The 23,500-nt window shown below is 46.4% G+C and overlaps 1 protein-coding gene across 7 annotated transcripts in view; it reads left to right on the forward strand.

Moving 5' to 3' along the window:
* AFAP1L1 (actin filament associated protein 1 like 1) overlaps positions 1 to 23,500 on the forward strand; it is a 67,664-nt gene that overhangs the window by 7,001 nt on the left and 37,163 nt on the right. For 4 of the 7 annotated variants that reach the window (XR_012414235.1, XR_012414236.1, XM_065546952.2 and 1 more), the window contains exons 2-4: positions 20,760 to 20,888; positions 21,514 to 21,597; positions 22,427 to 22,524. Coding sequence is in view for 5 of the 7 variants with exons in the window: in XM_065546952.2 (XP_065403024.1) it covers positions 20,760 to 20,888; positions 21,514 to 21,597; positions 22,427 to 22,524 (311 nt within the window). In the remaining 2 variants the exon portion in view is untranslated. Of the gene's footprint in view, positions 1 to 19,015; positions 19,194 to 20,625; positions 20,889 to 21,513; positions 21,598 to 22,426; positions 22,525 to 23,500 lie in introns of all 7 variants that reach the window. The other 3 variants (XM_045394380.3, XM_073994556.1, XM_065546953.2) reach the window with 3 other exon arrangements.

A 23,500-nucleotide genomic window follows, 5' to 3' on the forward strand; every position in this document is an offset into this window, starting at 1 on the left:
CCAAGTTGTTTCCTCAGTCTGTAAAGCGAGAAGAATGAAACCCATAGTTGGGAGACTGAAATGCAGTCATATTTGCCCAGCTCCCAGTGCCTGGCCCATAGTAGGTGCTTATTAATTGTTATTTCCCATCTTCTCCCACTTGCTCTATCTTCCCTGTTGCTCTGTCTCTTATCTTCTTGCTCTGTCTTCTTTAATGGCTCTTGCCCCTCTCTCCCCTGATCTCCTGACCACCTCAGCCCTCTCGCTATACTCACTCCTGTGAAGAAGCAAACCCCTTTACGTGAGTAACTCTCAGATGTCCATCACCAGCCACAATTTGGCCTCCAGTCCCTCATGAACTCCTGCCTATAGTACATTTCCATTCCAAGATCAACTCCGCCTTTGGGTGACCCAGTTTTGAACTCATCTTATTCACCACCAAATCAGATGACCCTTCCTGTTTCTCTTTTTATGCTAACAACTCAACCACATGAGAAGTTATTGAAGGAAATGGGGGTGTTTGTGAATAAGACTAAAGTTGAAGGGGAGACATGGAATCAGTTCTCAAATTCTTTGTCCTGTAGAAGAGGTAATAGAGTTTCTCCAGAAGGAAATTAAACAGAGGCCAGTTTGGACTCAATCTAAGAGAAGCATACGAATGAAAAGAACTGTTCAATGGTAGAATACAAGTTGCCTAGGGACATAATGAGTCAAAGTTTGAGTGGCCACTGATCAGGGAAGCCACAGAATGGCTTAATATGTAGCTTAAGGACTACTCTCACGTAAAATTCAAGAAGCTTTCACAGCTTGAGCCTTTTGCACACTGCAGAGAACAGGACTTCTAGAAGTGTATGTTTCAACCTAAAGCATTCTTTTTTTATTTAAATGTACAGTATATTATAGCTTTTAATAGGACTTATGAATCATCTATGCTTAAGGATGGAATTTGGGGAGACCGCCTGATGCAATTAAGGACAGTTATTTACAGCTATTGGTCTGATTATGCTTAAACCCTTCAGTGGTTTCTCACTGTTTGTAAAACATCAGCTACTGTCCTTGTGGTGCCTCAGGCCTGCCCTGTCTACTCTCCGCCCACTTTGCCAGCTCGCTTTGGACCCCGCCTACCTCTTGCCCTGGGCTCTTCTCACACTGGCCCTGCTCCTTGCAGCTTTGAATATTTTGTGCCTTCACCTGGTTCACCCTTCCTCTTCCTTAGCTCACTGCTCAAATATGACTTCCTCAGGGCAATGTTTCCTAATCTCCCAAGGTACATGCCTGTTTTAGATGTTCAGAGCACCCTGCACTTCTCATGAATTGACATTTTCACAATCACAGTTCACTGTGGGCTTGAATTAGCTGTTCATATGAGCTCTGTTGGGGCAGGGCTCTTCTCTCCTTGCTCTCTGCCCTTCCCCCAGGACCTAGTGTATTGCTTGATGCATAGTAGGTGCTCAGTAAATGTCTGTTGAGATGATGAATAAGTGAAAGTGAGAGTACAAAACTCACGGAGTAGAAGTTGGATATGGCCACTTTAGTAGAAGTTGGATATGGCCACTTTCAACTCCAGGATTCTCCACGTCAATGATTCTCACTTTAGGGACAGAAATGTAGACTTCATCATTATCCATCATTTCCTTTGCCTTCATCCTTTATACAATCAAATCCCAAATCCTGTTGACTATTATAGGGAAATATATCTTGGATGGCTTCTGTATCCTGTTGCCTCGGATAGGAGCTTCCTGTTTCTGCTCTTGCCTTCTCCAGCCTGCCTTAAGGACCACTCCCTATTTATCTAAAGCAGTGGTTCTCAAAACCAGCTGGGCTCAGAATCACCCCTGTGGAGCCTACTGAAAATACACCCACAAAGATTTGATCAGTGGGTCAGAGGTTTGGGAATCTGCTTTTTTTTTTCTTTTTTTGCAAATCCCCCAGGTGATTCTGATGTTCACACAGGGTGATAATTACTGTTTTCATGCACTGCTTTTATCTTGACCCTTGACCTTGCTCAAACACCTGCTTCTAGTTCTGTCTTTCACACTTTTCAAATGAATGGGTCCCTAGGGTCTGGGTCTGTTACCCAAAGCAACCTCTGAAAGCATGAAATGTCTCATTTTATCTTTAAAAAGCCATACAAATTTTTTATTAGCATCCATAATATATCTGACCCCTTCTGTCACCTTCTCAAAATATCTTTGTACAAAATGGACCTTCAGAGATGCATTGTGTTTATCTTGGCTTCTCCTTCTCCTCCCCTCCCCTGCCCTCCACCATGGTCTCCCAGGTGATATGAACTCCAGCCTCCAATACATATCCCAGCACAGAGTGCCAGAATGGAAATGGTTCTGGACATGGAAGCAGAACACCTACATCTAAGCCCTGGCTCAGTCACTCACTTCCATGTTATAAGAAAATACATTTTTATAAAGTGTTTAACTTTTAGAAGCACTTTGACATTCACCAGTTATCTTCATTTCAGCTTAGCTTGATGTGCTTTGTGCAGAGGCTGGGCAACCCCTGCCCATGTGATCATACACGCTGTCATTTAGCAGCCGTTCACGGTGTGGTGGGGGGCGGGGGTTGCTATGGGCAAGAAGGAACCTGTGTAATGGGGGACTCATCAGACAGAGAATTGACCCACTAAAGTCTATTTTTCTGGAGACCCTTCCAGTCCTGAGTTTCTCTTCTGTGGCATCTCTTGACCCTGGTGATGGCGCTGTGAAGTAGACAGCAGAGACATTCTCCCCATTGGACAGATGCAATAACTAAGGTTCAAACAGATGGCTCTGCTCTTCCCCCTTCCTGAAAGATGCAGCTTAATGTCATCTCCCTGCCACATCCATCTCTAGATCTCCCCTGACTTTGGGTTACCACCACCCACCTCAGACTGGGCTTTTAGAAGTTTTCACCACACTCGTTGAAATATCTGTTTTATGTGTGTATGAGTCCTGAGGACTAGGACTATCTTCTGTGTCATATTCCCAGTGTCTAACACACAGCAAATGCTTAATAGTTACAGTCGAGTGTACTTATTGCTGAAAGCCCACCATGACTCAATAGATACTGTCATATTCCCATTTTATACATGAAGAAACCGAGGCTTTGAAAGGGCTATTTATTTATGCAACCCAACTCACCTCCATACCTGAGTTCTTTACCACTGCTCTCCGCTGCTTCTCCATGAATGTTGGAGGGTTATACCCAGGTTAGCTATACGAGGGACTTGCTAGGTAAAATGGGCTAACTAGGTAAAGATTTCTAAGTGGGGACAAGGAGGGTGCCAAGAAGACGAGGAGGAAAAGGGGGTCTGAATAATTCTAGGGAACATCCTTTATCAGTGAAGGGGTATAGCCAGGCAGCCTGCATGAGGTTTTATTTCTTACCCTTCACATTCTTCCCACTGTGGCCCTTGGAGTTCTGGTATTCAGCATTCATGAAGCTCTCATTCTCCTGGAATTAACAAAGAGGCTGACCCAGGAGGGCCCAGCCGGGGTCTATCCTCCATCTAAATTCCATTTGGGGAGTCCCAGCCTTGCCCTAAGTAGGGAGTGAAGGTGCAGAGCTGGTCTGGCATGATTCTTCTCCCTGGCACAGCTGTCAGGCTGTGGCGGAGGCAGAATGTGGCACCACATTGCAGTCATACCAGTTCTAGGGAATTGACCGACAGCACTCCTCACAGGAGGCAAACTTGGGGGCTTTTTATAGCCTTCTAAGAACCTAGAGGAAAACTGATCTCCTGAGAGAGAGAAATGGAACACGTGCCTTTTCCAGGCGCCATTCCCTCAACTATGTAGTCCCCAGATGCCTGCAGTTCAACTTAGGGCAAGAGTCACAGCTAAGTGAGTAGCATAGTGTGGTGGAAGCAATTCACTTCCGGGAGATAAGGATCCTAACCCAGTTCCTTTAATTCCCCCTTGGGCTTCAGTTCCTTCACCATTAAGGTTGAAGTATTATAGTGCAGGGACCTGCAGACCTCATCCCAAGGGCAAAATCTGGCCTGCCACCTGTCTTTGTAAAGAAAATTTTCTTGGAACACAGCCACACCTGTTCATTATATATTGTCTATGGCTACTTTCTCACTAAAAGGACAGAGCTAGGTAGTTGAAACAGAGGCCAACAAAGCCTAAAAATATGTAGCATCTTATCCCTTATAGAAAAGTTGGCCAACACCTGGATTAGGCTGTAGAGAGATTGGGAGTGTCTCCCTGGAGCACTGTGGTGAGAAGGATTCTGAGGGTGTGTCCAAACCGAGGAATGAAGCACTGTCCTTAAACCATACGAGAGTGTATACTCAAGAGTAGTGTTGGGAGGACCCCAGAATGCCATTTACCAGTGTTTTTCAAACTACTTTTGGCCTCAGAAACCTTTTGCAAACAAAATCTTAAGCAACGGAGCTGCTATGAGTGAAGTGGGAATGAGAACACTGAGCACAGCCCATTCCATCCCTCTTACTCCCAGGGCAGTACCTAAGGAAGCTATGCAGATCCCATAGGCTTCATCAGAAGAGCATTAGGAAACCACTTATCTAATCCTATCTCATTCATTCTCCAACTGGGGAAACAGGTACAAGGAGTAGTGGCTTGCCTACGGTCACCTGACGGGTTCCCATTTGGCTTTCCACATGTCACTAATGTGGTTACCAGGTATCAGCAGAACACAGACATATTTCTGCTGGGAAGAAAGCCTATCCATTGGCTTTGCAGGGCCTCAGGGCTGCCATTAGTGCACGGGTGACCAGGGAGTGCCCTTGCTGACCTGGAGCCCACCTGGTTCAGGGGTGGGACTTGGCCGGGACACATTGTTGATATCTACCCACGTTTCACCGTGGCCTAGTCAAAGTTTTAGAGAATTTTTTTTTTCTGACAGCACCAAAGCCAAAAGAAGAAAATAAAAATTAAACCATATATATTTTTATTTCATTGATACAAAGATATATTTTTTAAAAAACTCAGAACATACCTTACAATTGACATCTTCATGTATTTGTTTTGTTCCCTTTTATTTTTCAAAAAGCTGTTTGTTCAATATGAAAATATCTTCAAATCAGTGGTATCTTAGAATGGAGAAATTATGATAATTTATACTAAGGCTTTCTTTTGAAGATGGAACCAGATTTATTCATTTGTAGAATAAATATTTACTCTTCCTGCCCATTCTTGTTGGAGGGTTTGCTGAAAGCAGATCCTGCTGATGCAAAACCAAGGAGGATTTTTTTTAGCTCCACTTGGCCCAAAAAGAAAACTGATCTCCTGGAAGTGTGCCAGGAAGCCAGAGAGCCTGATGGCTTTTCCTCACTTCCAGCCAGCAACCAGGTGCAGCTCTCAGAGGTTCCAGAGAGGAAGCTCAGGGTCCCTGAATCTCCCAGTGTGGCAGAGAAAGTGAAACTTGGTCACCGATGCCTGGAACATGAGATCATATCTAGTCAGTGTCCATCAGAGAGAATATATAAAGGACCAGAAGTTTCAAGGGACACTTCCTAGCCAGGAGTACTGCAGAGATGGCATTCCAGATGGAGAAAATCATGGAAAGAAGAGCCCAGAAGCGTGCTCAGAAAGCAAAGCGGGGCAGCATGCCAAGAGCCCAGAAGAGCAGGTGGAGGTGAAAAGGGGCCTCCATGTCCTTCCAAAGAGTAGGGCTGTATTCTCCCAGTCGCTAACTGGGTGTGTCCCTGTCCTTAGAGGTTGTGTGGCTTGCAATCTGTAACTAATAATAGAGACAGGAGAGTACAAGAACTGAGGTCTCTGGCCGTGGTATCAAGTTGCCTAGGGTTTGAATCCTGGCTCGACTCCTTTCGTTTAACCCCCTGAGTTTGTCTCTTCAACTAAAAATGGAGATAACAGTCTCCTATCTACAATGAGGGATCATTGGATTCATATAGTAAAAGCACTCAGCACATAAGAAGCAGTCAACTTTTTGAAAAAAGAAAGCAAATGCCTAAAACTCAGGTTTAGAAATGACTGCCTTTCTTAATAAATTAGAAATTTATTCAAGTTATCTCTCTGACACTTTCACTCTCGCTCCTTGCCTGCCCATCCTGCAAAGGGATGGTGTTATAGAGACACTGGGGATAAGCCACAGGGAGTGCATGGAGCACGTGAGGATCTTTCATCATCTGTGTCACAAAGGAAAACTGGTGTCCTGGGCCCTGGGGAGCAGTGGATGAGTTATGAGCAGGAAGAGATTATGATGTGTTGCAATTTGGGGAAATTATTAAAGCCAGCAGTGAGCTCACATTAGAATGGAAAGGGAGAGATTGGAAAGAGGTGGCCAGTTAGGAGATACAGCAAATATCTCAAGTGAGCAGCAGACTATAAGAGCAACTCACCTTGATGTTTAAAAGCAGAAATACATAAAACTTTAAACTCTTCCACTTTGAGTTAGGTTAATTATACACGATTGTTAGTTTAATGCAGAAGCAGAGAGATATTTGGGGCATTTCAAAACTCAAAACATCCATTTCCATGACTTTTGATCAACATTTTCTTGGATCCTCAACCGCAATGATGGAGGCAGGAATCACCCCAGGGTCTCCTAGAGCCTATTCAGGGGTGGATTCCTGCGGGGAAGGTTCATGGGGGGCTGGCCCAGAACCAAATCCAGGTTTAACACTGAATGGTTTCTGCAGGTGAGAGGAAAGCAAAGGAGGGAAGACTTCCTACCTGGGCAGACAGTCAGAGTGGCCATCTGAGCTCAACTTTCAGCCTCCCACCTAGAATATCTAGTCTAGGCCCTGGTCTGGTTGATTTCCTTTCATCACTGACAACCGCAGCAACATTAGTAATCATAATGAACCCTTACAAGCATGATTCACATGTACCTGGCTTGATGCATACAGTCTTCATACATTGTCTCCCTTTCTTCTTGCCACAACCCTTTGAGGTAAGCACTCATATTGTCTCTGTCTTACATTGAGAAAACAGGCTTGGTGAAATGATGAAACCTGCCTGGGTGAGGGAAGCCAAATCCCAGGTTTGATGTTGGGTACGTCTCACCTGGGTTCACAATGCCACAGCTACCCACTGTACTGACTCCTCCCTAGCCTTCCTGATGAGGGACTGTCCCACCTGGGCTTTATCCCTCTTGAAAGGGATACCTATCTGCCTGTCTTAGTTCCGATTGCTGGAAAGTTATTCTATACAGTAAACCTAATATTGTGGTCTTGGAACTGTCACTCCTGGTCCATTTCTGCTCCCCCAAAGCCCCAGTTCCCCAGGGAGCACATCTGCTCCACCCCTTCTCTTCTCCCACTCCCCAAGAGCCCTTCTGTTCTTGGAGACATCTGTCAAAGGCAGAATTCATGAGGCCTCCCTAGTCTGTGGTCCTTCCTGTGAATTCCAGGTTGTCGCTTAGCCCCTCCTCAGTGCACCTGCTGTGTACCCATTACTGTGCTGAACACTGGGCAGATACGAAGTCAGGCATCATCTCAGTCCTCATGGATTCACAGTTTAGTGGAGAAGGACATCGAACAAGTCATCTACTCTGGCGCATACAACAGGGGAACCTCCCCTGTCCAGGAAGGCTGGATCAGCCTCCTGGAGGAAGTGGCTTCTAAACCAGGAGGTAGCAGTTGGAGAACAGGTTATGCAGAGGAAATACCACAAATAAACCGCACCAGGGTAGGGTCTCAGATATTGCAAATAGGTCAGAAATAGTAAAAAATAATTTTTAAACTCTATTGAATAGAACAAAGCTAACCACATACTCCTATTAGTGTAGCCTGTGGCATCTGTTGATGATTTTTCTGATTTCTTGATCACACTGAGGTTTCTGCAAGCCAATTGTCCACCTAATCCTTTGCCTTTCTGACTGAGGTGCTATTCAGTCTCTTCTGAATTCCAAATGAGTTACGTTGTTTGATTGGAAGTGGAAGGTAAGAGGATGGCACATTTATATTAATCACAATTTACCAATTTACAAAACTTCAGTATACAGGGTGCTCCTGCTTCTCACCAGCATCATCAGCCTTGAGTCTCACAAAAGGTCTGTAGAGGTAAGCAGGGCAGTTATGATCACCCCACTTTGATGTTGAGGAAATTGAGGCTCAGAGACACACAGCGACTTGCCCAAGGTCACGCAACCAGTAAGTGTGGAGCTGGGGCTTGAGCCCTGAGATTCTGGCTCCAGTGCCTGTGTTTTCTCCAGAGCACCAAAACACAGTGCACTGTGGGATGTGGAAAGTTTCCAACCCTGGCTCCTGTGGCCTCTGGCAAGTTTAACCTTGCTAGGCCTCAGTTTCCTGCCAGTAAAACTGGGATAAGAGTTCCCACCATATAGGGTTGTTGCAAAGAGCAAATGAGGTAACAGGCACTGAGTGTTAGGCACAGAGAATATTCCCACAATGGCATGTAACAGTCAAAATGAATGAACACGATAACAAGCAGCAATATGGATAAATCTTAGTAGCATAATAGTAAAGAAAAAAGTCACAAAAGGTTACCTATAGCACTATATTCTTTTAATAAATTTTTAAACTAAAAATTCAAAATAATTTTGGGAGTACATCTGGGTGTACTAAAACTATATACAGGGGAAAGCAAGGACATGGTGAATGCAGCATTCAGGATGATAGTGAGATTGGGCAGGGGAGGCAGGAGGGCGGGATCATAAAGTTAGATGTAAGATATTGTCAAGATCCTGGCTTTTGCTTTGAATGGTAGGTTCGTGTGTGCTTACTCCATTTTCAAAAATAATTACATAAATAACTAAAAATGTGGCATGCATGGGCCAATAATGAGAGTATCTTATGAAGCAAGGATTCGGATTAATTTTTGTCCACCTGAGGTTTTATTTTTATTTTTTTAATTAATTAATTTATTTATTTGAGATGGAATCTCACTCTGTCGCCCAGGCTGGAGTGCAGGGGTGCAATCTTGGCTCACTGCAGCCTCTGCCTTCTCGGTTCAAGCAACTCTCCTGCCTCAGCCTCCCAAGTAGCTGGGACTACAGGCATATGGGGTTTTTTGTTTGTTTGTTTGTTTGTTTGTTTGGTAGTTTTAGTACATGTTAGCCAGGCTGGTCTCAATCGCCTGACCTCAAGTGATCCGCCCACCTCAGCCTCCAAAAGTGCTGGGATTACAGGCGTGAGCCACCTCACTCCGCCATGAGATCATATTTTTAAAGAAGTAAAAGTGCAAGGCACAGTACCCATCATATAGGAAGTGTTCAATGCATGTTGGCTGTTATTATTGTATAGCTTTATTATTATTGATTATATAACCCACATACCTCTAGTCAGAGGCTTTTCTGTCAGCCCAGAGAGATTGGTGAGATGGGTCCCCAAACTCAGACCTCTCAAAAGCAGAAATCCGCAGTCCCAGTAGGCCTCAGGCCAGACATCCGATCTGGTGAATGAACAGCAGTTGGGGAATGGTCAGAGGAGCTTACTACTGGCTCCAGCAAGGTCTGTAGGTAAGAGACGCCTATGAGAGGAAGACCAGAAGGTACGCTAGTGCTGCGATTGAAAGCTTAGGCTCTGGAGTGAGATCTAGATTTGAATCTTAGCCTGCCAGCTGCGTGCCTTTAAACAAATGACTGTGCCTCTCTGAGCCTCACTTGGCTCATGTGTAAACAGGCAAAAACAGAACCTACCTCACAGGGTCATTATGAGGAGTGAGGTAATCCATGCAAAATGCTTAGCACAACATCTGGAACATCACTTTAGCGCTTGAAAATACTACCTGCTTTTATCATCAGGCATCCCAGATTACTCCCTGGGACTACGCTGCTTCCCCACGCCGTTGGTGAAGGAGACAGTGCAGGACGCTGGATGCGGAAACAGCTGCCATCTTGTGTGAGGAGTGCGCGTGTGTGTCACAGTTTTCCACTTCCTCCTGGACCCATTTCCTTTGTGAGCTCAACAGGGAGGAATCCGCAGACAAAGGAACAATTCTGGGAGAGCCCAGTCCCACAGCCAAAAGCTGTTTCCTCAGAAGCGGGTGGCCTTCCCCCACTCCCTCCTGTGTGGTCTGGAAATGGCTTGGGGAGAAGCAGCTATGGCTTCCGTGGAGGCCCAGAGCTGAGAAACAAAGTGCCCCAAGTAACGGCCCTCCTGGTGGAGGACGGGAACCTGGGCAGAGCTGATGCGAGGAAGGCCATTGAGGATGCGGGGCTTCCCTGAGCCTGTCATCCTAGCCTGACTCCTGGGAAGAGTGGCTCCCAGAAACTCCCTATGACCATCCTGTCTTCCTGAAATAACTGTGCGTCGAAGAATGGTGCTCTACCATCTCTAACAATAATCCCTACGGTTTACCAGCCTTTTCCCAGCCATTCCTCATTTCCCCCTCACACAAACCTGTGCATGGGCTTTCTAAGCCCCTTCTTACAGACGAGGAAAATGATTCTCAGGGGGTTAAATAACTCACCTGAAATTACATACTGGCAAATGGGAGGAGTTAGAGCCCAAACCAAGTCCTCCAAGTCCCAAATTCTTCCCACTATTTTTTTGCCTTCTCTCTTCATGAATGTTTCTGTGTTTCTACCCTGTGGAGTCAAATTTGTACTATTCTCTTCAGCATAAGAGGATATTCAGTTTCCTGCAATCGCTGTAATTAACACACACAAAAGTCTTCCAAGGTGACCTCACTACCCCTGCCCTCCCTCACACAGGGGCTATATTTAACTCTTGGAAAGCACTAAGACTGAGGCATTGGCTTTGCAGCTGGGTTTTTTTTTTTTTTTTTTTTTTTTTTCTGTCCCTTTGTCATTCTTTTCCAGCCTGCATGTACAGTGGGCTTCCCTGTCCAAGCTGGGACAACAGGAAGTGTTTGTCTTGGTGATAAACAATGCGAGTCCAACCAGCGCCATCTCCTTCTACATTCTGCCCACTGTTTGGCCTTCACTTGGACTCAGAGAAGTGCTTGTAAATTCAGAGGAAGGAAGGGAGATGTCCTGATGGCCAGCTGGGTAGATTTGCAACAACTTGAAAGAGTCTGTGGGCAGGGGAAGGACAGATTTCTCAACCCAGGAAGTGAAGGGCAGTTCTGCCAGCCTCACCTGAGGAGCTGGTGACCTCTCTGCAGAGTAAACCCAGATCTGGACACAGACAGAAGAAGCATCCTGAGGGAAAACTGGGGGAGGCAGAACAACTAGATCCTCCAGTATTCTCGTTCTAGCATGCTCAGTTTCCACATGTGTAAAGGAGCTAATCCACCTTATTGTAAGACTTAATTTATGGGCCGGGCGCAGTGGCTCACGCCTGTAATCCCAGCACTTTGGGAGGCCAAGGCAGGCAGATCACGAGGTCAGGAGATTGAGACGATCCTGGCTAACATGATGAAACCCCGTCTCTACTAAAAATACAAAAACTTATCCAGGTGTGGTGGCACGCATCTGTAGTCCCAGCTACTTGGAAGGCTGAGGCAGGAGAATTGCTTGAACCCGGGAAGTGGAGGTTGCAGTGAGCCGAGATCAGGCCACTACACTCTAGCCTGGGCAACAGAGCTTCCATCTCAAAAAAAAAAAAAAAAAAAAGACTTAATTTATGTAAATAATACATGTAAATCACTTAAAGCAGAATATGTCTTATAGTAGTAATGGAAGAGTAATGGAGATAGCTAACATTTACTGAGAGCTTACTATGTGCCAGACTCTGTTCCAGGCACATTCACATGTGTCGGGGCCTGTTCCCACTGGTGAGGTAGATATGCTCACGTTACTAACGGTGTACATGAGGCACAGGTCGTTAACATGAGTGCCCCAGAGGTACCAGTTTGGAAATTGGGGAACAGGAATTAAACTCAGGTGGTTTAGGTTGCTCAATATCTGTTATCATTATTTCTCAATGTATATGTTAGAATTAAAATCCACCAACTACAAAATGTGCATCACTAAATAAATTGGCAACCGTATTCATGTGAGGGATACAAGTTCAACAAAATAGAGCATTTGGGAGCCTAGCCAAGTGAAAAATCGGGCTTCTGCTTCCTTTTAAGTACTGGGGGTACTTTTTGTTGCTTGATTTTTTTTTTTCCAAGCATCTCTTTACCATACTGAGCCACTATAAGGCCAGACATGGTTTTAAAATCACACTAACTAGCTGTTAGACTTTATCAACTCTAGAAAAGAAAATAAAATTTGCTCCAATAATTTATTGTTCCGTGTATACTTAAACATTTGCCCTGTGTTTGGTACTAGCCAAAGCTGGCAATCTTCCTGTACTCAAGGAGCTCAGGCTTAAGTTGGGGAAAGTGACCATCATCAAAAAATACATAAGTAAATACAAAATCTTACCATGTGAAGTGCCACAGGGAGAGATACTTGCTGCTACCACGGCATAAAATGGGGGGAGTAGGTGCAATGAAGAGGACAAGGAAGGTATACCTGAAGAAGTCAGGATTGAGTGGAGAGCTAAAGAGGATGTTACTGGCTGACAGGGGAAGGGAATTCTGATAGGCAAAAATAATAGCTCATCAAAGTCCCTGAGTTAAGAGGCTGAAGAACAGAGTGTGAGGACAGCCTGGAAGGAGGTGTCCCTAGAAAGGCCTGCAGGGGCCAGGCCCTGTGCCTCACGCCTGTAACCCCAACACTTTGGGAAGCTGAGGCGGGCAGATCACAAGGTCAAGAGATCAAGACCATCCTGGCCAACATGGTGAAACCCTATCTCTACTAAAAATACAAAAATTAGTTGGGTGTGGTGACCCACACCTGTAGTCCCAGCTACTCAGGAGGCTGAGGCAGGAGAATCACTTGAACCTGGGAGGCGGAGATTGCAATGAGCCAAGATCGCACCACTGCACTCCAGCTTGGCGACAGAGCGAGACTCTATCTCAAAAAAAAAAGAAAGAGAGAAAGAGAGAAAGAGAGAAGGAAAGAAGGAAAGAAGGAAAGAAGGAAAGAAAGAAAGAAAGAAAGAAAGAAAGAAAGAAAGAAAGAAAGAAAGAAAGAAAGAAAGAAAGAAAGAAAGAAAAGAAAAGAAAAGCCTGCAGGGTTTGAAAGTCACAGGAAAGGCTGCTCTTCCTTTCCTTCATCCCACCCAAGCACTGAGCTCACATCTGATCAGCATACTGCTTTTCTTTCCAGGGTGACTTGCCTCGCCACTGGTACAGTGGGTCATACCCCACTAATATGCTGGTTTGTTAAAACACAGTATGCAGAAAGTTCTTTCTAAAATAATGATCAGAAATGTTCAAAGTAATGCACTGGTTCTTGCTCCAGAACAGGAGCCTTTATGAGATGGAAATTGGGTCATTTTCCTTTACATAAGAAAGGAAATTTGAGCAAATCAAAAGAAAAATTGTAGGCCCTTCATAAAACCACAGTCTCACAGTGGTCTTTTTCCATTTTTAAATGGTGCTAGTTGCATTTACTCTGACTTTGAAAACAAAGAAGGATAAGTTATCTTCGTGATCTCTGTAAAGAGGCTGGTCAAATAGTGAGGTGGGGAAAAAAGAAGTTGTATATTTTCCCACTGCTTTGCATTTAATGAATTTGTAATTTGCAAGCTGTTTCCAAGCATTTTTGTACGTTCCAGAGTCTGAAAGGTACACAGGAATGAGATCGTGAGTCCAAGTGCCAGCACTGGGCCCAGTTTGATAGGAGCCAATGCAGGGTTTATTATTCTTGTGGCTTGCTGAAATTTAATTACTTGTCTTTTGTTATGAACTCAGTATCTTTGCGATCTCTAAATAAATCTGACCTTCTGTGCGCTAGTGTCCTTACTGGCTGCGATAAATACCTCTTGCTTAAGGTTTCACTCAGGCTGCATCAGGGATGTGAACCAGGTAGCAAGTGGTAGTACTTTTTATTGGTAGCTTAATTTCTGCTATCTAACATCTTATTTTTATTTCAGTCATGTGAGGAGAAGATAGAAAAATGATCTTACTCTTAGTTGGGTACTCACCAGGAACAATAAGCACTTAGCAGTCTAATCTTAGATATATTTTAAATAAGTTTCTAAATTTATTTGAAAAACTTTTTTGCAATCCACAGAATAATTATCCCTCATCTTGGGTTTCTAAGCCTGTCTGTCTCACTTAAAAGATTGAAAACCTATAAACAATGATTAGTCCATTTCTTCCTGTTGTATCTTTTTCTCATCATTGGAATTCACTGTACCTCCCTAAGACTCAACTAAACCAAGCAAGATAGATGGAATTTATTCGTGGTTCTAAATAAACTGGAGATATAAAGACAGTTCTGTTCTGATGCCCAAGTCTGCCAAGAGCAAAGACACGAGAGTGGGACAGCTTGGGAATTGGGAACGAAATTTTTCTTGACTAGGGACAGCAGGGACCCAGGATTCCTGGATTGTGTTATTACCCTCTGTCTAGAGGATATTGTCTCCTCATCTTGCATGGAGGGGGTCCTTGGAATGTGGGCACCCAGAGGGAAGGGGCTCCGCCAGCTCCTTGAGCCACAGCCATCCCAAGCTCAGTGTCAGGGCCAGAACCATGAATAGTTCACAGGATGAGGCTTTCAGAGTCCCACCATGCCCTCTTGTCCCCATACCTTCCTCCTTTGTGCCTACCACTGCACCTGAAACTCCACAGGATTGTTACAGATGAATGAAGACAGCAGACATCGAGTGCCTGAGCACCAGACACATCAGTTCATTTCATCTTCACCATGACCTTGGAAAGCAGCTACTGTGATCACCCCCACTGTTTGCAGGTGAAGAATCAGAAGCTTAGGAAAGTTTAGAAGTTTCCCCCAGAGGCCCACAGCTAGAAAATGACAGAGCTGGGAGGGGAGCCCAAATTGTCCAAGCCTGTGCTTTTAGCCACTCTTCCATGACTTATCTTAAGCATCAAGCTTTGTGTTAGTATTGTGTGAACTTAGCACAAAATGCTTTTTCCTGCAACTGGTTGTGTGACCATAACTAAGTTAAATAACCTCTTGGACACTCACTTGCTACATGTTTAATATAAAAGGATTAGACTAGGCCATCAAAATATTGGATTCATTGAGTAAATGTTCATTGGGCATCTACTGTGTACTGATTGAGACATAGACCCTGTCCTTGTGGAGCTTGTTACAACTATAGCAAATCTATTCCTATTGCTGTCTGATCAATACTTTGGTCTGCATAGTTCTGGAGAGTATTAGAAAACAACAACAATGACAAAACAATATGCAGTATGGCTATCATTTAGTGAATGCTTGTTTGAAGCATGGTGCCATGCAAACTGCTTCACAAGCATTACTCACCTAGTTTTCCAACCCTATGTGGTTGGGATCCTATTATTCTCATTTTGCCTATGACAAAACCAGGGCTCAAAATTTCTAATGTGCCCATCAATGCACAGCTCAGAAGTGGCAGTGCAAGAATCCCAATATACATGGGTCCGACCCCAAAGCCCTAGCCACTGCACTATTCTAAGCAAGACTCCATACTCCAGCTATTTATAATCTTCAGAGGCTCCTATTCCCACCTTGACTCTCAGTTATTTCAGAAGAGGATAACTAATGATAATTTTTTAAGGAATAAGAGAGGTTTTCCCACATTCCTTGTGTTCATAGATGTCCTCTGTAGCATATTTGTTCTGGTGGAGTGTTTTGCAGAGGTTGAACCTTGGACTGCCCACATCAGAATCACTTGGAGTACTTGTGAAAATGTGAGTTCCTGGATCCAGGGACCGACCTACCAAATTAGACTTTCTGGATAGGAGGTCTGGGAACATGCATGTTCAACAATCCCGCTGGAGGAGTCTTTTCTTACTAAAAATTGAGGTTACTGTCCTGGTGGTATATATGAGCCCTAGCAGAATCACCTGTCATATGCCTTACACCCATGTGACCTCTCCGATTTAAATTCTCTGATGTTTTAAATATCTGTGGTTTGAATTCTCTAGCATTATAGATGGAGCTGTCATCAAACCTCTGTATTCACTGTGATTGGAAGCTAGCTTCTTGCGGTGAGTTCTGTATTGTTCTGGAAGAGCCCAGCACTGGCTGAAAGGTTTCTTACATCCATGATGTATATCAGGTTTTCTCTGGGATGAGATCCCTGCTGTTAATTCAGGTATTTGCTTTCAGTGGTTTATTTTTTTTTTTCTATGAGATCTTCACAGTTGAAGCTCTGAAGTTCAAACAGGCCCAGTGGGGAGAGGGCCTTCACGCGGGAATTTCAGCCTCCCAGTGAGGGTTTCCACCCACAGGTGAAGGTATCCTCGGATCAGGAGCCCCGTGAAGTCATGGCCCAGAGCCCACCATTGGAGGGCGGTGAGAGGAAGCCCAGTATTCACGTCTGCCCACCTCCCCCCAGCCCCAGCCTGGCCTCCTGGCCTCTGCTGCGCTGAGCTGGGCTGAAGGCTTCTGATGGAACGTTCAGGTGTGGGGCCAGACAGGCCAGGGTTCAAGGCCTGGCTTTACTGCTTGCTGGCTGAGTACCTTCACTTCTCTGAGCCTCCATTTCCTCCTTTGTAGGGCATTGAAAGATTAAATGAGATAATGTGCATTAACTGTCCAGCACAGGGTAACTGCTCAGCTCCAGGGAAAGACTCTTGCAGGTTCAGTGCAAGTTGTGCTTTGCCGCATGGTTCCCCTCCCTCTGCCTCTGCTGCCTGCCAGATCCCTTCAGGTCGCAGAAACCCCACCAGGACTAGCAGCCCCTCATTCTCCATCTGCTTCTCTCAGATGCACTCAGTTCCTTTCTTCTCCTTTGGTCTGTTTGAACTTTGGTGATCAAATCTCAGTTAAAGGAAGAGCACTTAGATGTCAAGGTCCCATGTTAAGAATCCCATCAAAGACCAGGAAGTAAACAAAAAAGGTATTACAAAGCTTGGGTGCTAAAGCTCAGGTTTTTAAATGCAGAGCACTCATGCAGAACCTAACTGTTCTTACTTTAGAAACGACTATAACAAACCTTAAATTAGAAGCGGTAGAGCATTTAGAAGCCAGAAAACTGCCACACATAGGCATTTACTGATAGCAACAAGAAATTGTTGGAACATCACAGCAAAAAGAAAGACGGAAGGAAAGAAACAAAAGAAGGGAGAGAGGGGAAAATAAAAGGAAAAAAGAGAGAGAGGGAGAGTGGAGAGAAAGAGAGAGGAAGGGAGGCAAGGGGGGAAGGAGGGAGGGAGGGAGGAACAGATTTAAAAATCCCAAAAAGTTTAGCAATCATTAGTCATTCACTGGGGGGCAGCAGTTTTTAAAGTGTAGCTAGGGATGAGGGGGTTGCCTGGGGGCAGTCCCCAAGATGTTTTCAGGGGGTTTGTAAGGTCCAAACAAATTCTATATAGTACTAAGACATATACCTTTTCACTCCCATTCTCTACAAGTTTACAGTGGAGTTTTTCAGGCACAACCTGTGATGAAGGGGTAACTTTGAAAGCTAGTGGGATAAGTATCTGTGTGTTCTTGTGTTTTAAAGATTTTTCGGTTTTAATGTTAATACAATAAATATTGATAGATACAATCCACATAAAACAAAAGCAATTTGCGGTCCTCAACAATTTTTTTTTAAGACAGGGTTTTGCTCTGTTACCCAGGCTGGAGTGCAGTGGCACAGTCACAACTCACTGCAACCTCCACCTCCCAGGATCAAGCGATCCTCCCACCCCAGCCTCCTGAGTAGCTGGAACTACAGACACGCGCCACCACTGCCAGCTAATTTTTTGTATACTTTTGTAGATGGGATTTCACCTTGTTGCCCAGTCTGGTCTCAAATTCCTGAGCTCAAGTGATTCGCTCACCTCGTCCTCCCAAAATGCTGAGATTACAGGCGTGAGCCAACACGCCTGGCCCAATAATTTTTAAAAGTGTAAAAGGACCCCAATACCAAAAAGTTTCAGAATAACCGGTATAGGGATAAACAGCCCAGTGCACCCCTGAGCCATAACATCCTGTGGGAGAGCAGAGAAGTATCGTGTGCTTTTGAATGTGAGTCGTGGCTGCAGGCCACAGAAGGGCTCCCAGGCCACCTGCGGCTGCCTTCTTGCATCTTCCGTGGCCTCCCTTGTGAGTAATTTCCTAAGAGAAAGTACGCATGTGTGCATGTTTGAGAGCGAGAGAGAATGCGCATTGGGACAACTGGAACAATCTCTTATTCATTTTTTCTAAGCCCCACCCAGGGGCCAGGCTGACACATAATTAGTACCCAGTAAATGTTTTGGAATTGAGTTAATCAACATTTAGTGTGTTAGTCTGTTCTCACGCTGCTAATAAAGACATACCCGAGACTGGGCAATTTATAAAGGAAAGAGGCTTAATTGAGTCGCAATTCATCATGGCTGGGGAGGCCTCAGGAAACTTACAATCATGGCAGAAGGGGAAGCAAACACATCCTTCTTCATATGGTGGCAACAAGGAGAGGTGCCAAGAAAAAAGGGGAAAAGCCCCGTATAAAACCATCAGGTCTCATGAGAACTCACTCACTGTCACAAGAACAGCAGCACAGGGTAACCCCCGCCCCTCCCGCCGTGATCCCTCCCATTATACGTGGGGATACTGGGAGCTACAATTCAAGATGAGATTTGGGTGGGGACACAGCCAAGCCGTATTAGTGTGTCTGTTGAGGGTGCCAGAGACGTTTGTTATTCCATTTGAAAAGATTTATTTGAAAACAGCTACAATTTGGCTAAAATGATTTTAAATGATTACCTGCTTTAAAGAGGGAAACATATCCATCCAGAACCCATGTTTATGTGATATGGTGGGAGTTCAGGCCCTGGTGGCAGCAGGATCTTCAGGCACCTTTCACCCCCCAGAGCTACACCACTCTGATCCCTAGGGATCACATAGACTTGGAATCAGTCTGGCTCTACCTCTCAAGCTGTGCCACCATCCCATAGCTGCCACAGCCTTAGTATCATCTTCTGAAAAATCAGGCATCCCAATAGGACTGTCCACAAATGTGCCCTGGGGATTGGATGGAAACACGCACAGAAAGCCCCTCCCTCAGTGCCCAGTGGCTGAGAGTGCACATGAGATAGGAGCTGTCCTTCTCAGCCTTCAGCTCATTGTCAGCGAGTTTGGGGTGATGATGGATTTTGCCACAGACTGCAGCATCATGTTTTCCTAACGAGTCACTATCTATACATAAGATTTATGTTTAAAAGAAGGTCCTAGTGTGGTCATCTGTTCATTCCTCTCTTGTCAGACACATGAAGAGCACCCACACTGAGCAGGCCCCACACCAGATGATAAGGAAGCAGAGATTCACAGTCCAGTCCACGCCTGCTAGAGCCTCACAGCCTGCTGAGGGAGGCAGGCGCTCAGGGATCAGCACAGATCAGTGTAGTAAATTCTTCAGTGACAGCAAGAATAGCTGACTTGTGGTGAGCATTCACTCTGTGCTGGACAAGGCCCTTTGCATGCCTGGTGTCATTAATTCTCACAGCCACCCTGCGAGGCAGGTGCTGTTATTATCCCCCCTTTAAAGGAGGAAACTGAGTCACCGACAGGTTAAGTGTTTTGCTAATGAATGATAGAGCCTGAATTTGAACCCAGGCGATCTGGCTCCAGGGCCTGTTCTCTTCTGCATGATGCTGTGTCTCCCCCTACACCTCCAGGCCCTGCAGCTCCGGGTCAGTGTCTCCTGTTTCCTCAGGAGGGCCCAGGGTGGGGAACAGCACATGGAGTTAGGAGTCATGGCTGAAGCTGAAGTCCTGGCTTTTCTTCTTGCCTCTGTGCAACTTCAAGCAAGTTATTTATCTTCCCTGAGCCTTAGTGTCTTCCTCTAAAAGGTAGGGGTGATCGTGGGACCTACCTCAAAACTTGTTCGCAGGAGCAAACAAATACTGTGAGTCAATATATCTCTCTGGTTAAAAGAAAAGAATGAAGAAAGCAGCTTCACTCTAGGCTCTGCCAGCTGTGTGATCCTGGAGAAGATATTTAACCTCCTAGAGCTTTAGTTTCATCCTCCATATAATGGAGATAATAAAATGCTTGATACAAGATTTAAATGAGACAATAAAATGTAAAAGGGCTGAACACAACTGATAATGATTGTTCAGCACAGGTTATCTTCTATTATCACGCTTTTGTGCTCAGTGGGTTGCAAAGCAGGACAGTACTACTGTGATGAAGCTGGTCTTTGGCTCTAAGGCAAACCAAGTCCCAAGTTACTTTTTGGGGCAGGGAGACATCAGTGACATCATGGTCTTGGCACACTGAAGTCCTTAAAGGACTCTGTGCTCTAGGATCTTGCAACTCATGTGGTCCAGGACCACCAGCATCAGCTGCAGCTGGGTGCGGATCAGAAATGCAGAATCTTGGATCCCACCCCGCACCCCCTGAATCACAATTTGCATTTTGACAAGATCCCCAGGTAATTCTTACACACACTCAAGTTTGAGAAGCACTGGTGTCACGTGGAAAGAAAGAATGGCACTGATAACGTGGAGTGAGAAGGGTTAATGTTTAGTTTGGCTGTGGCCAAGGCACCGGAAACAGAAGTTTCCAGAGATGGAAGCACATGAACTGATGGGACAGGAAGGCTCTCTTTCCTGCCTCTGTCCTAGATGGCCAGGGGCTCCCGCCTGAGACCTGTGCTGAGCTTCGAGCTGCAGTGAGAAAGGACCCTGGTCAAGCAAAGCAGAGGGCAATCTGGGGCAGAGGGAGGCCTGAGAGCCCTTGCTCGGGGTTGCCTGAGCTCAGGGTTGCCAGGTGAGCCCAGGAAGGTCCAGTCCTTGGGCCAAGGCCATCTGAGGTAGAGTGGGGAGACCCGGAGAAACCCCACAGGACTAACTGAGCAGGACCCTCCTGCAGGAGCTGGGTGGCAGGGCTGGGACCGCTGAGAGCCCCTGGGTCTGCTTGCACACCTGGACCTGCCCTCTGACCCCTGCCACCCAACTGTGCTGTGACTGTGCAGCTGTGACTGTGCCCGTCCACCTTCCTCGCAGTGCTGGAGCAGCTGCTCCCAGAGCTCACTGGGTTGCTCAGCCTTCTGGACCACGAGTACCTCAGCGATACCACCCTGGAGAAGAAGATGGCCGTGGCCTCCATCCTGCAGAGCCTGCAGCCCCTTCCAGGTCAGCCGCCAGCAGCCTGCCTGGAGGAGCTCCACTTATGTAGGACAACAAAACCTCCCTTCACCTGACTCATGAATACGCAGGAGCCCTCTGCCCCACCCCCGTCCCCAGGGGCTGCCGCAGGAGGAAGGCTAAGCCCTGGACACAGCGTCCAATGCATTCCATGCAAGCAAGAGCTTATCCACTGGGGCCCCTCCCCACCGACAGCCCTGGCTGTGCTCTTTGTACTCCTTCACCCCCACCCTCCACAGACACACACCCACATACCCCCCACACTGACCTACAACACACACATCCAGCCCCTCACACAACTCAACATGCTCCCATGCCCCCCACACACCCACCACACCTGACACATGACACGCCCACACCCTAGCATATGCCCGACAGCCCCAGTAATCTGTTTCCATACTGGGCTTCTGGGCATCCTTTTCCCTGGAGAAAGAGATCCTCAATAACAGTGTAAAAACTAAAACAAACTTCGAAACCCAGTGAAATAATTTAGGACGTGAATGCGCTTTGCAAAGTGAGCACTGTGTCCCATATGGGCTAGAAGTATGAGTGGGGCAGGGGAGACCTGGTCCCTCCTCCTTCACAGCTGGCGGGTCCCTCTTCTTCCTCACAGCAAAGGAGGTCTCCTACCTGTATGTGAACACAGCAGACCTCCACTCGGGGCCCAGCTTTGTGGAGTCCCTCTTTGAAGAATTTGGTAAGTGACCCCCTCCCAGCCTCAGCTACGGAGCTATCCCTTTCTCCCTGTGTGTGCAGAAGCGTCCCCCGACTGGACTGGGCCTGGCCCTAACGTCGCATCATTAAGTCGCTTGGGGCAAGTCCTTGGCCTCTCTGGGCTCTGCCAGCTCTGAAAGTCTAATCAAAGTCTGCCTAGGAATAGGAATTGAGCTCAGAGATTCGAGGAATGGTAGGGATGACCATGCAGTCCAAAGAAGGCGTGGCACGTTAAGACGTTTCCTCGCTGGCCGTGCCCAGGTGATTGCCACTTGAGACACTGGGCTGAGTGGTGCAGTGGCTCAGCAGAAATGAGAGCTTGCGTGGCTGCCATGGGCACGGGAGCAGCTGAGCCGGGTGCATGCAGAGTACCTGCCGACCTAGCCCTATCCTGAGGGAAGACAGCCCTGTTCAACACAGAAAGAAAGCTACAGGTCTCGGTAAGAGAGTTTTGGGGACTCATAGACTTAGGGTGCACACTGTGCCTTTATAACATCATGCTCAAAGATTTCCAAAGTACCAAAACAAGTATGATTTTATTTGATCCTCTCTACAATCCTGGAAAACAGACAAGGCAGGCATCATTGCCGCCAGCGTACTGATGAGTTTCAGAGTCATAAGTTATTTGCTTAGGGTTACTAATGGAGGGGTGGTGGAGCCTGACCTCACACTCAGGCCTGCTGACCCCAAATCCAGCCCTCTTCCCCAGGCTTGGCTTCTTTGCCCCATGGTCTGTCCCTTTCTTTGCCATGGGGCAAAGAAAGCCTTCCCCAGGCTTGGCTTTCTTTGCCCCATGGTCTGTCCCTCTGTAGACTGTGACCTGAGTGACCTTCGGGACATGCCAGAGGATGATGGGGAGCCCAGCAAAGCAGCCAGCCCTGAGCCAGCCAAGAGCCCATGCCTGAGAAACGTGAGTCATGGCCTGGGTTCCCACACCGCAGGGCCTCTGTGCCTCTGGAGGAGGCAGGGGAAGCTCTCCCCTTCACGCTGGGTGCCCTCCTGGCGGTTCTGGACCCTGTTGTCTCTCTCGGGTTGTGGGTGAGGGCACAGGCAGCACCGTATGAACATTTCAATGGCCCATGATGTGCTCCCTATGTGTTTTTTTCCTTATTTAATTTTATTTTTATTTTTTATTTTGCCACCTTCCTGACTGGGAAGTCACTGTGTTTGTGCTGAGCAGGGAGAATGTGGTGACCTTATCTGTGCCTTCAGGCCCGAAGGACGTCACCACCCCAGCTTCTGATTGCATAACATAAGCCGGGCTGTGGGAAAAGCTCCGGACCAGGAGTTGGGTGACCTCTGCCCGCCCCCATGGCTCTGCTGTGTAGCCTTGGGCGAGTTGCTTCTCTTCTCTGAGCCTGAGTTTGTCACCTACAGAATGAAAGACTGGAGCACATGTAGGATGCCCAACCTTGGGGCCATGGAATTAGAGCAAGGGGCTCATAATCACAACAAGCTTTATCTGTCAACTGCATAATTCATTGTCATCATCACTAGCAACGGTACCAGTCACTAACAACTTACTATGTCCTTTACATGCTGACAGCAACTGAATGAGGCTGGCACGATTGTTATGCCCATTTTACAGATGAGGAAACTGAGGCTCAGAGCAAATGAGTGATATGACCCATGTCCCACAACTCACACGTGGCAAAACAGCTGTAAAGCCATGGTTCCCCTGGCCCAGTGGCTCAGCACTCAGCTGCAGGTGGTCCTGCCTCACTAAAGAACAGGCCTCACGCTTCCTTGTCCTACTGCACCTCGTGTGTGTGTAGACGTGGTTACAGAGTAGTGCAGAACTCACAGTAGCTTCTGGTAATTCTGCATGTGCTCAGTAAAAAGTGTGACTACTGCTGTTTGGCAGTCCACAAACCTTGCAGACATTC

Source organism: Macaca fascicularis, chromosome 6, assembly GCF_037993035.2.
Source record: "Macaca fascicularis isolate 582-1 chromosome 6, T2T-MFA8v1.1".
NCBI lineage: Eukaryota > Metazoa > Chordata > Mammalia > Primates > Cercopithecidae > Macaca > Macaca fascicularis.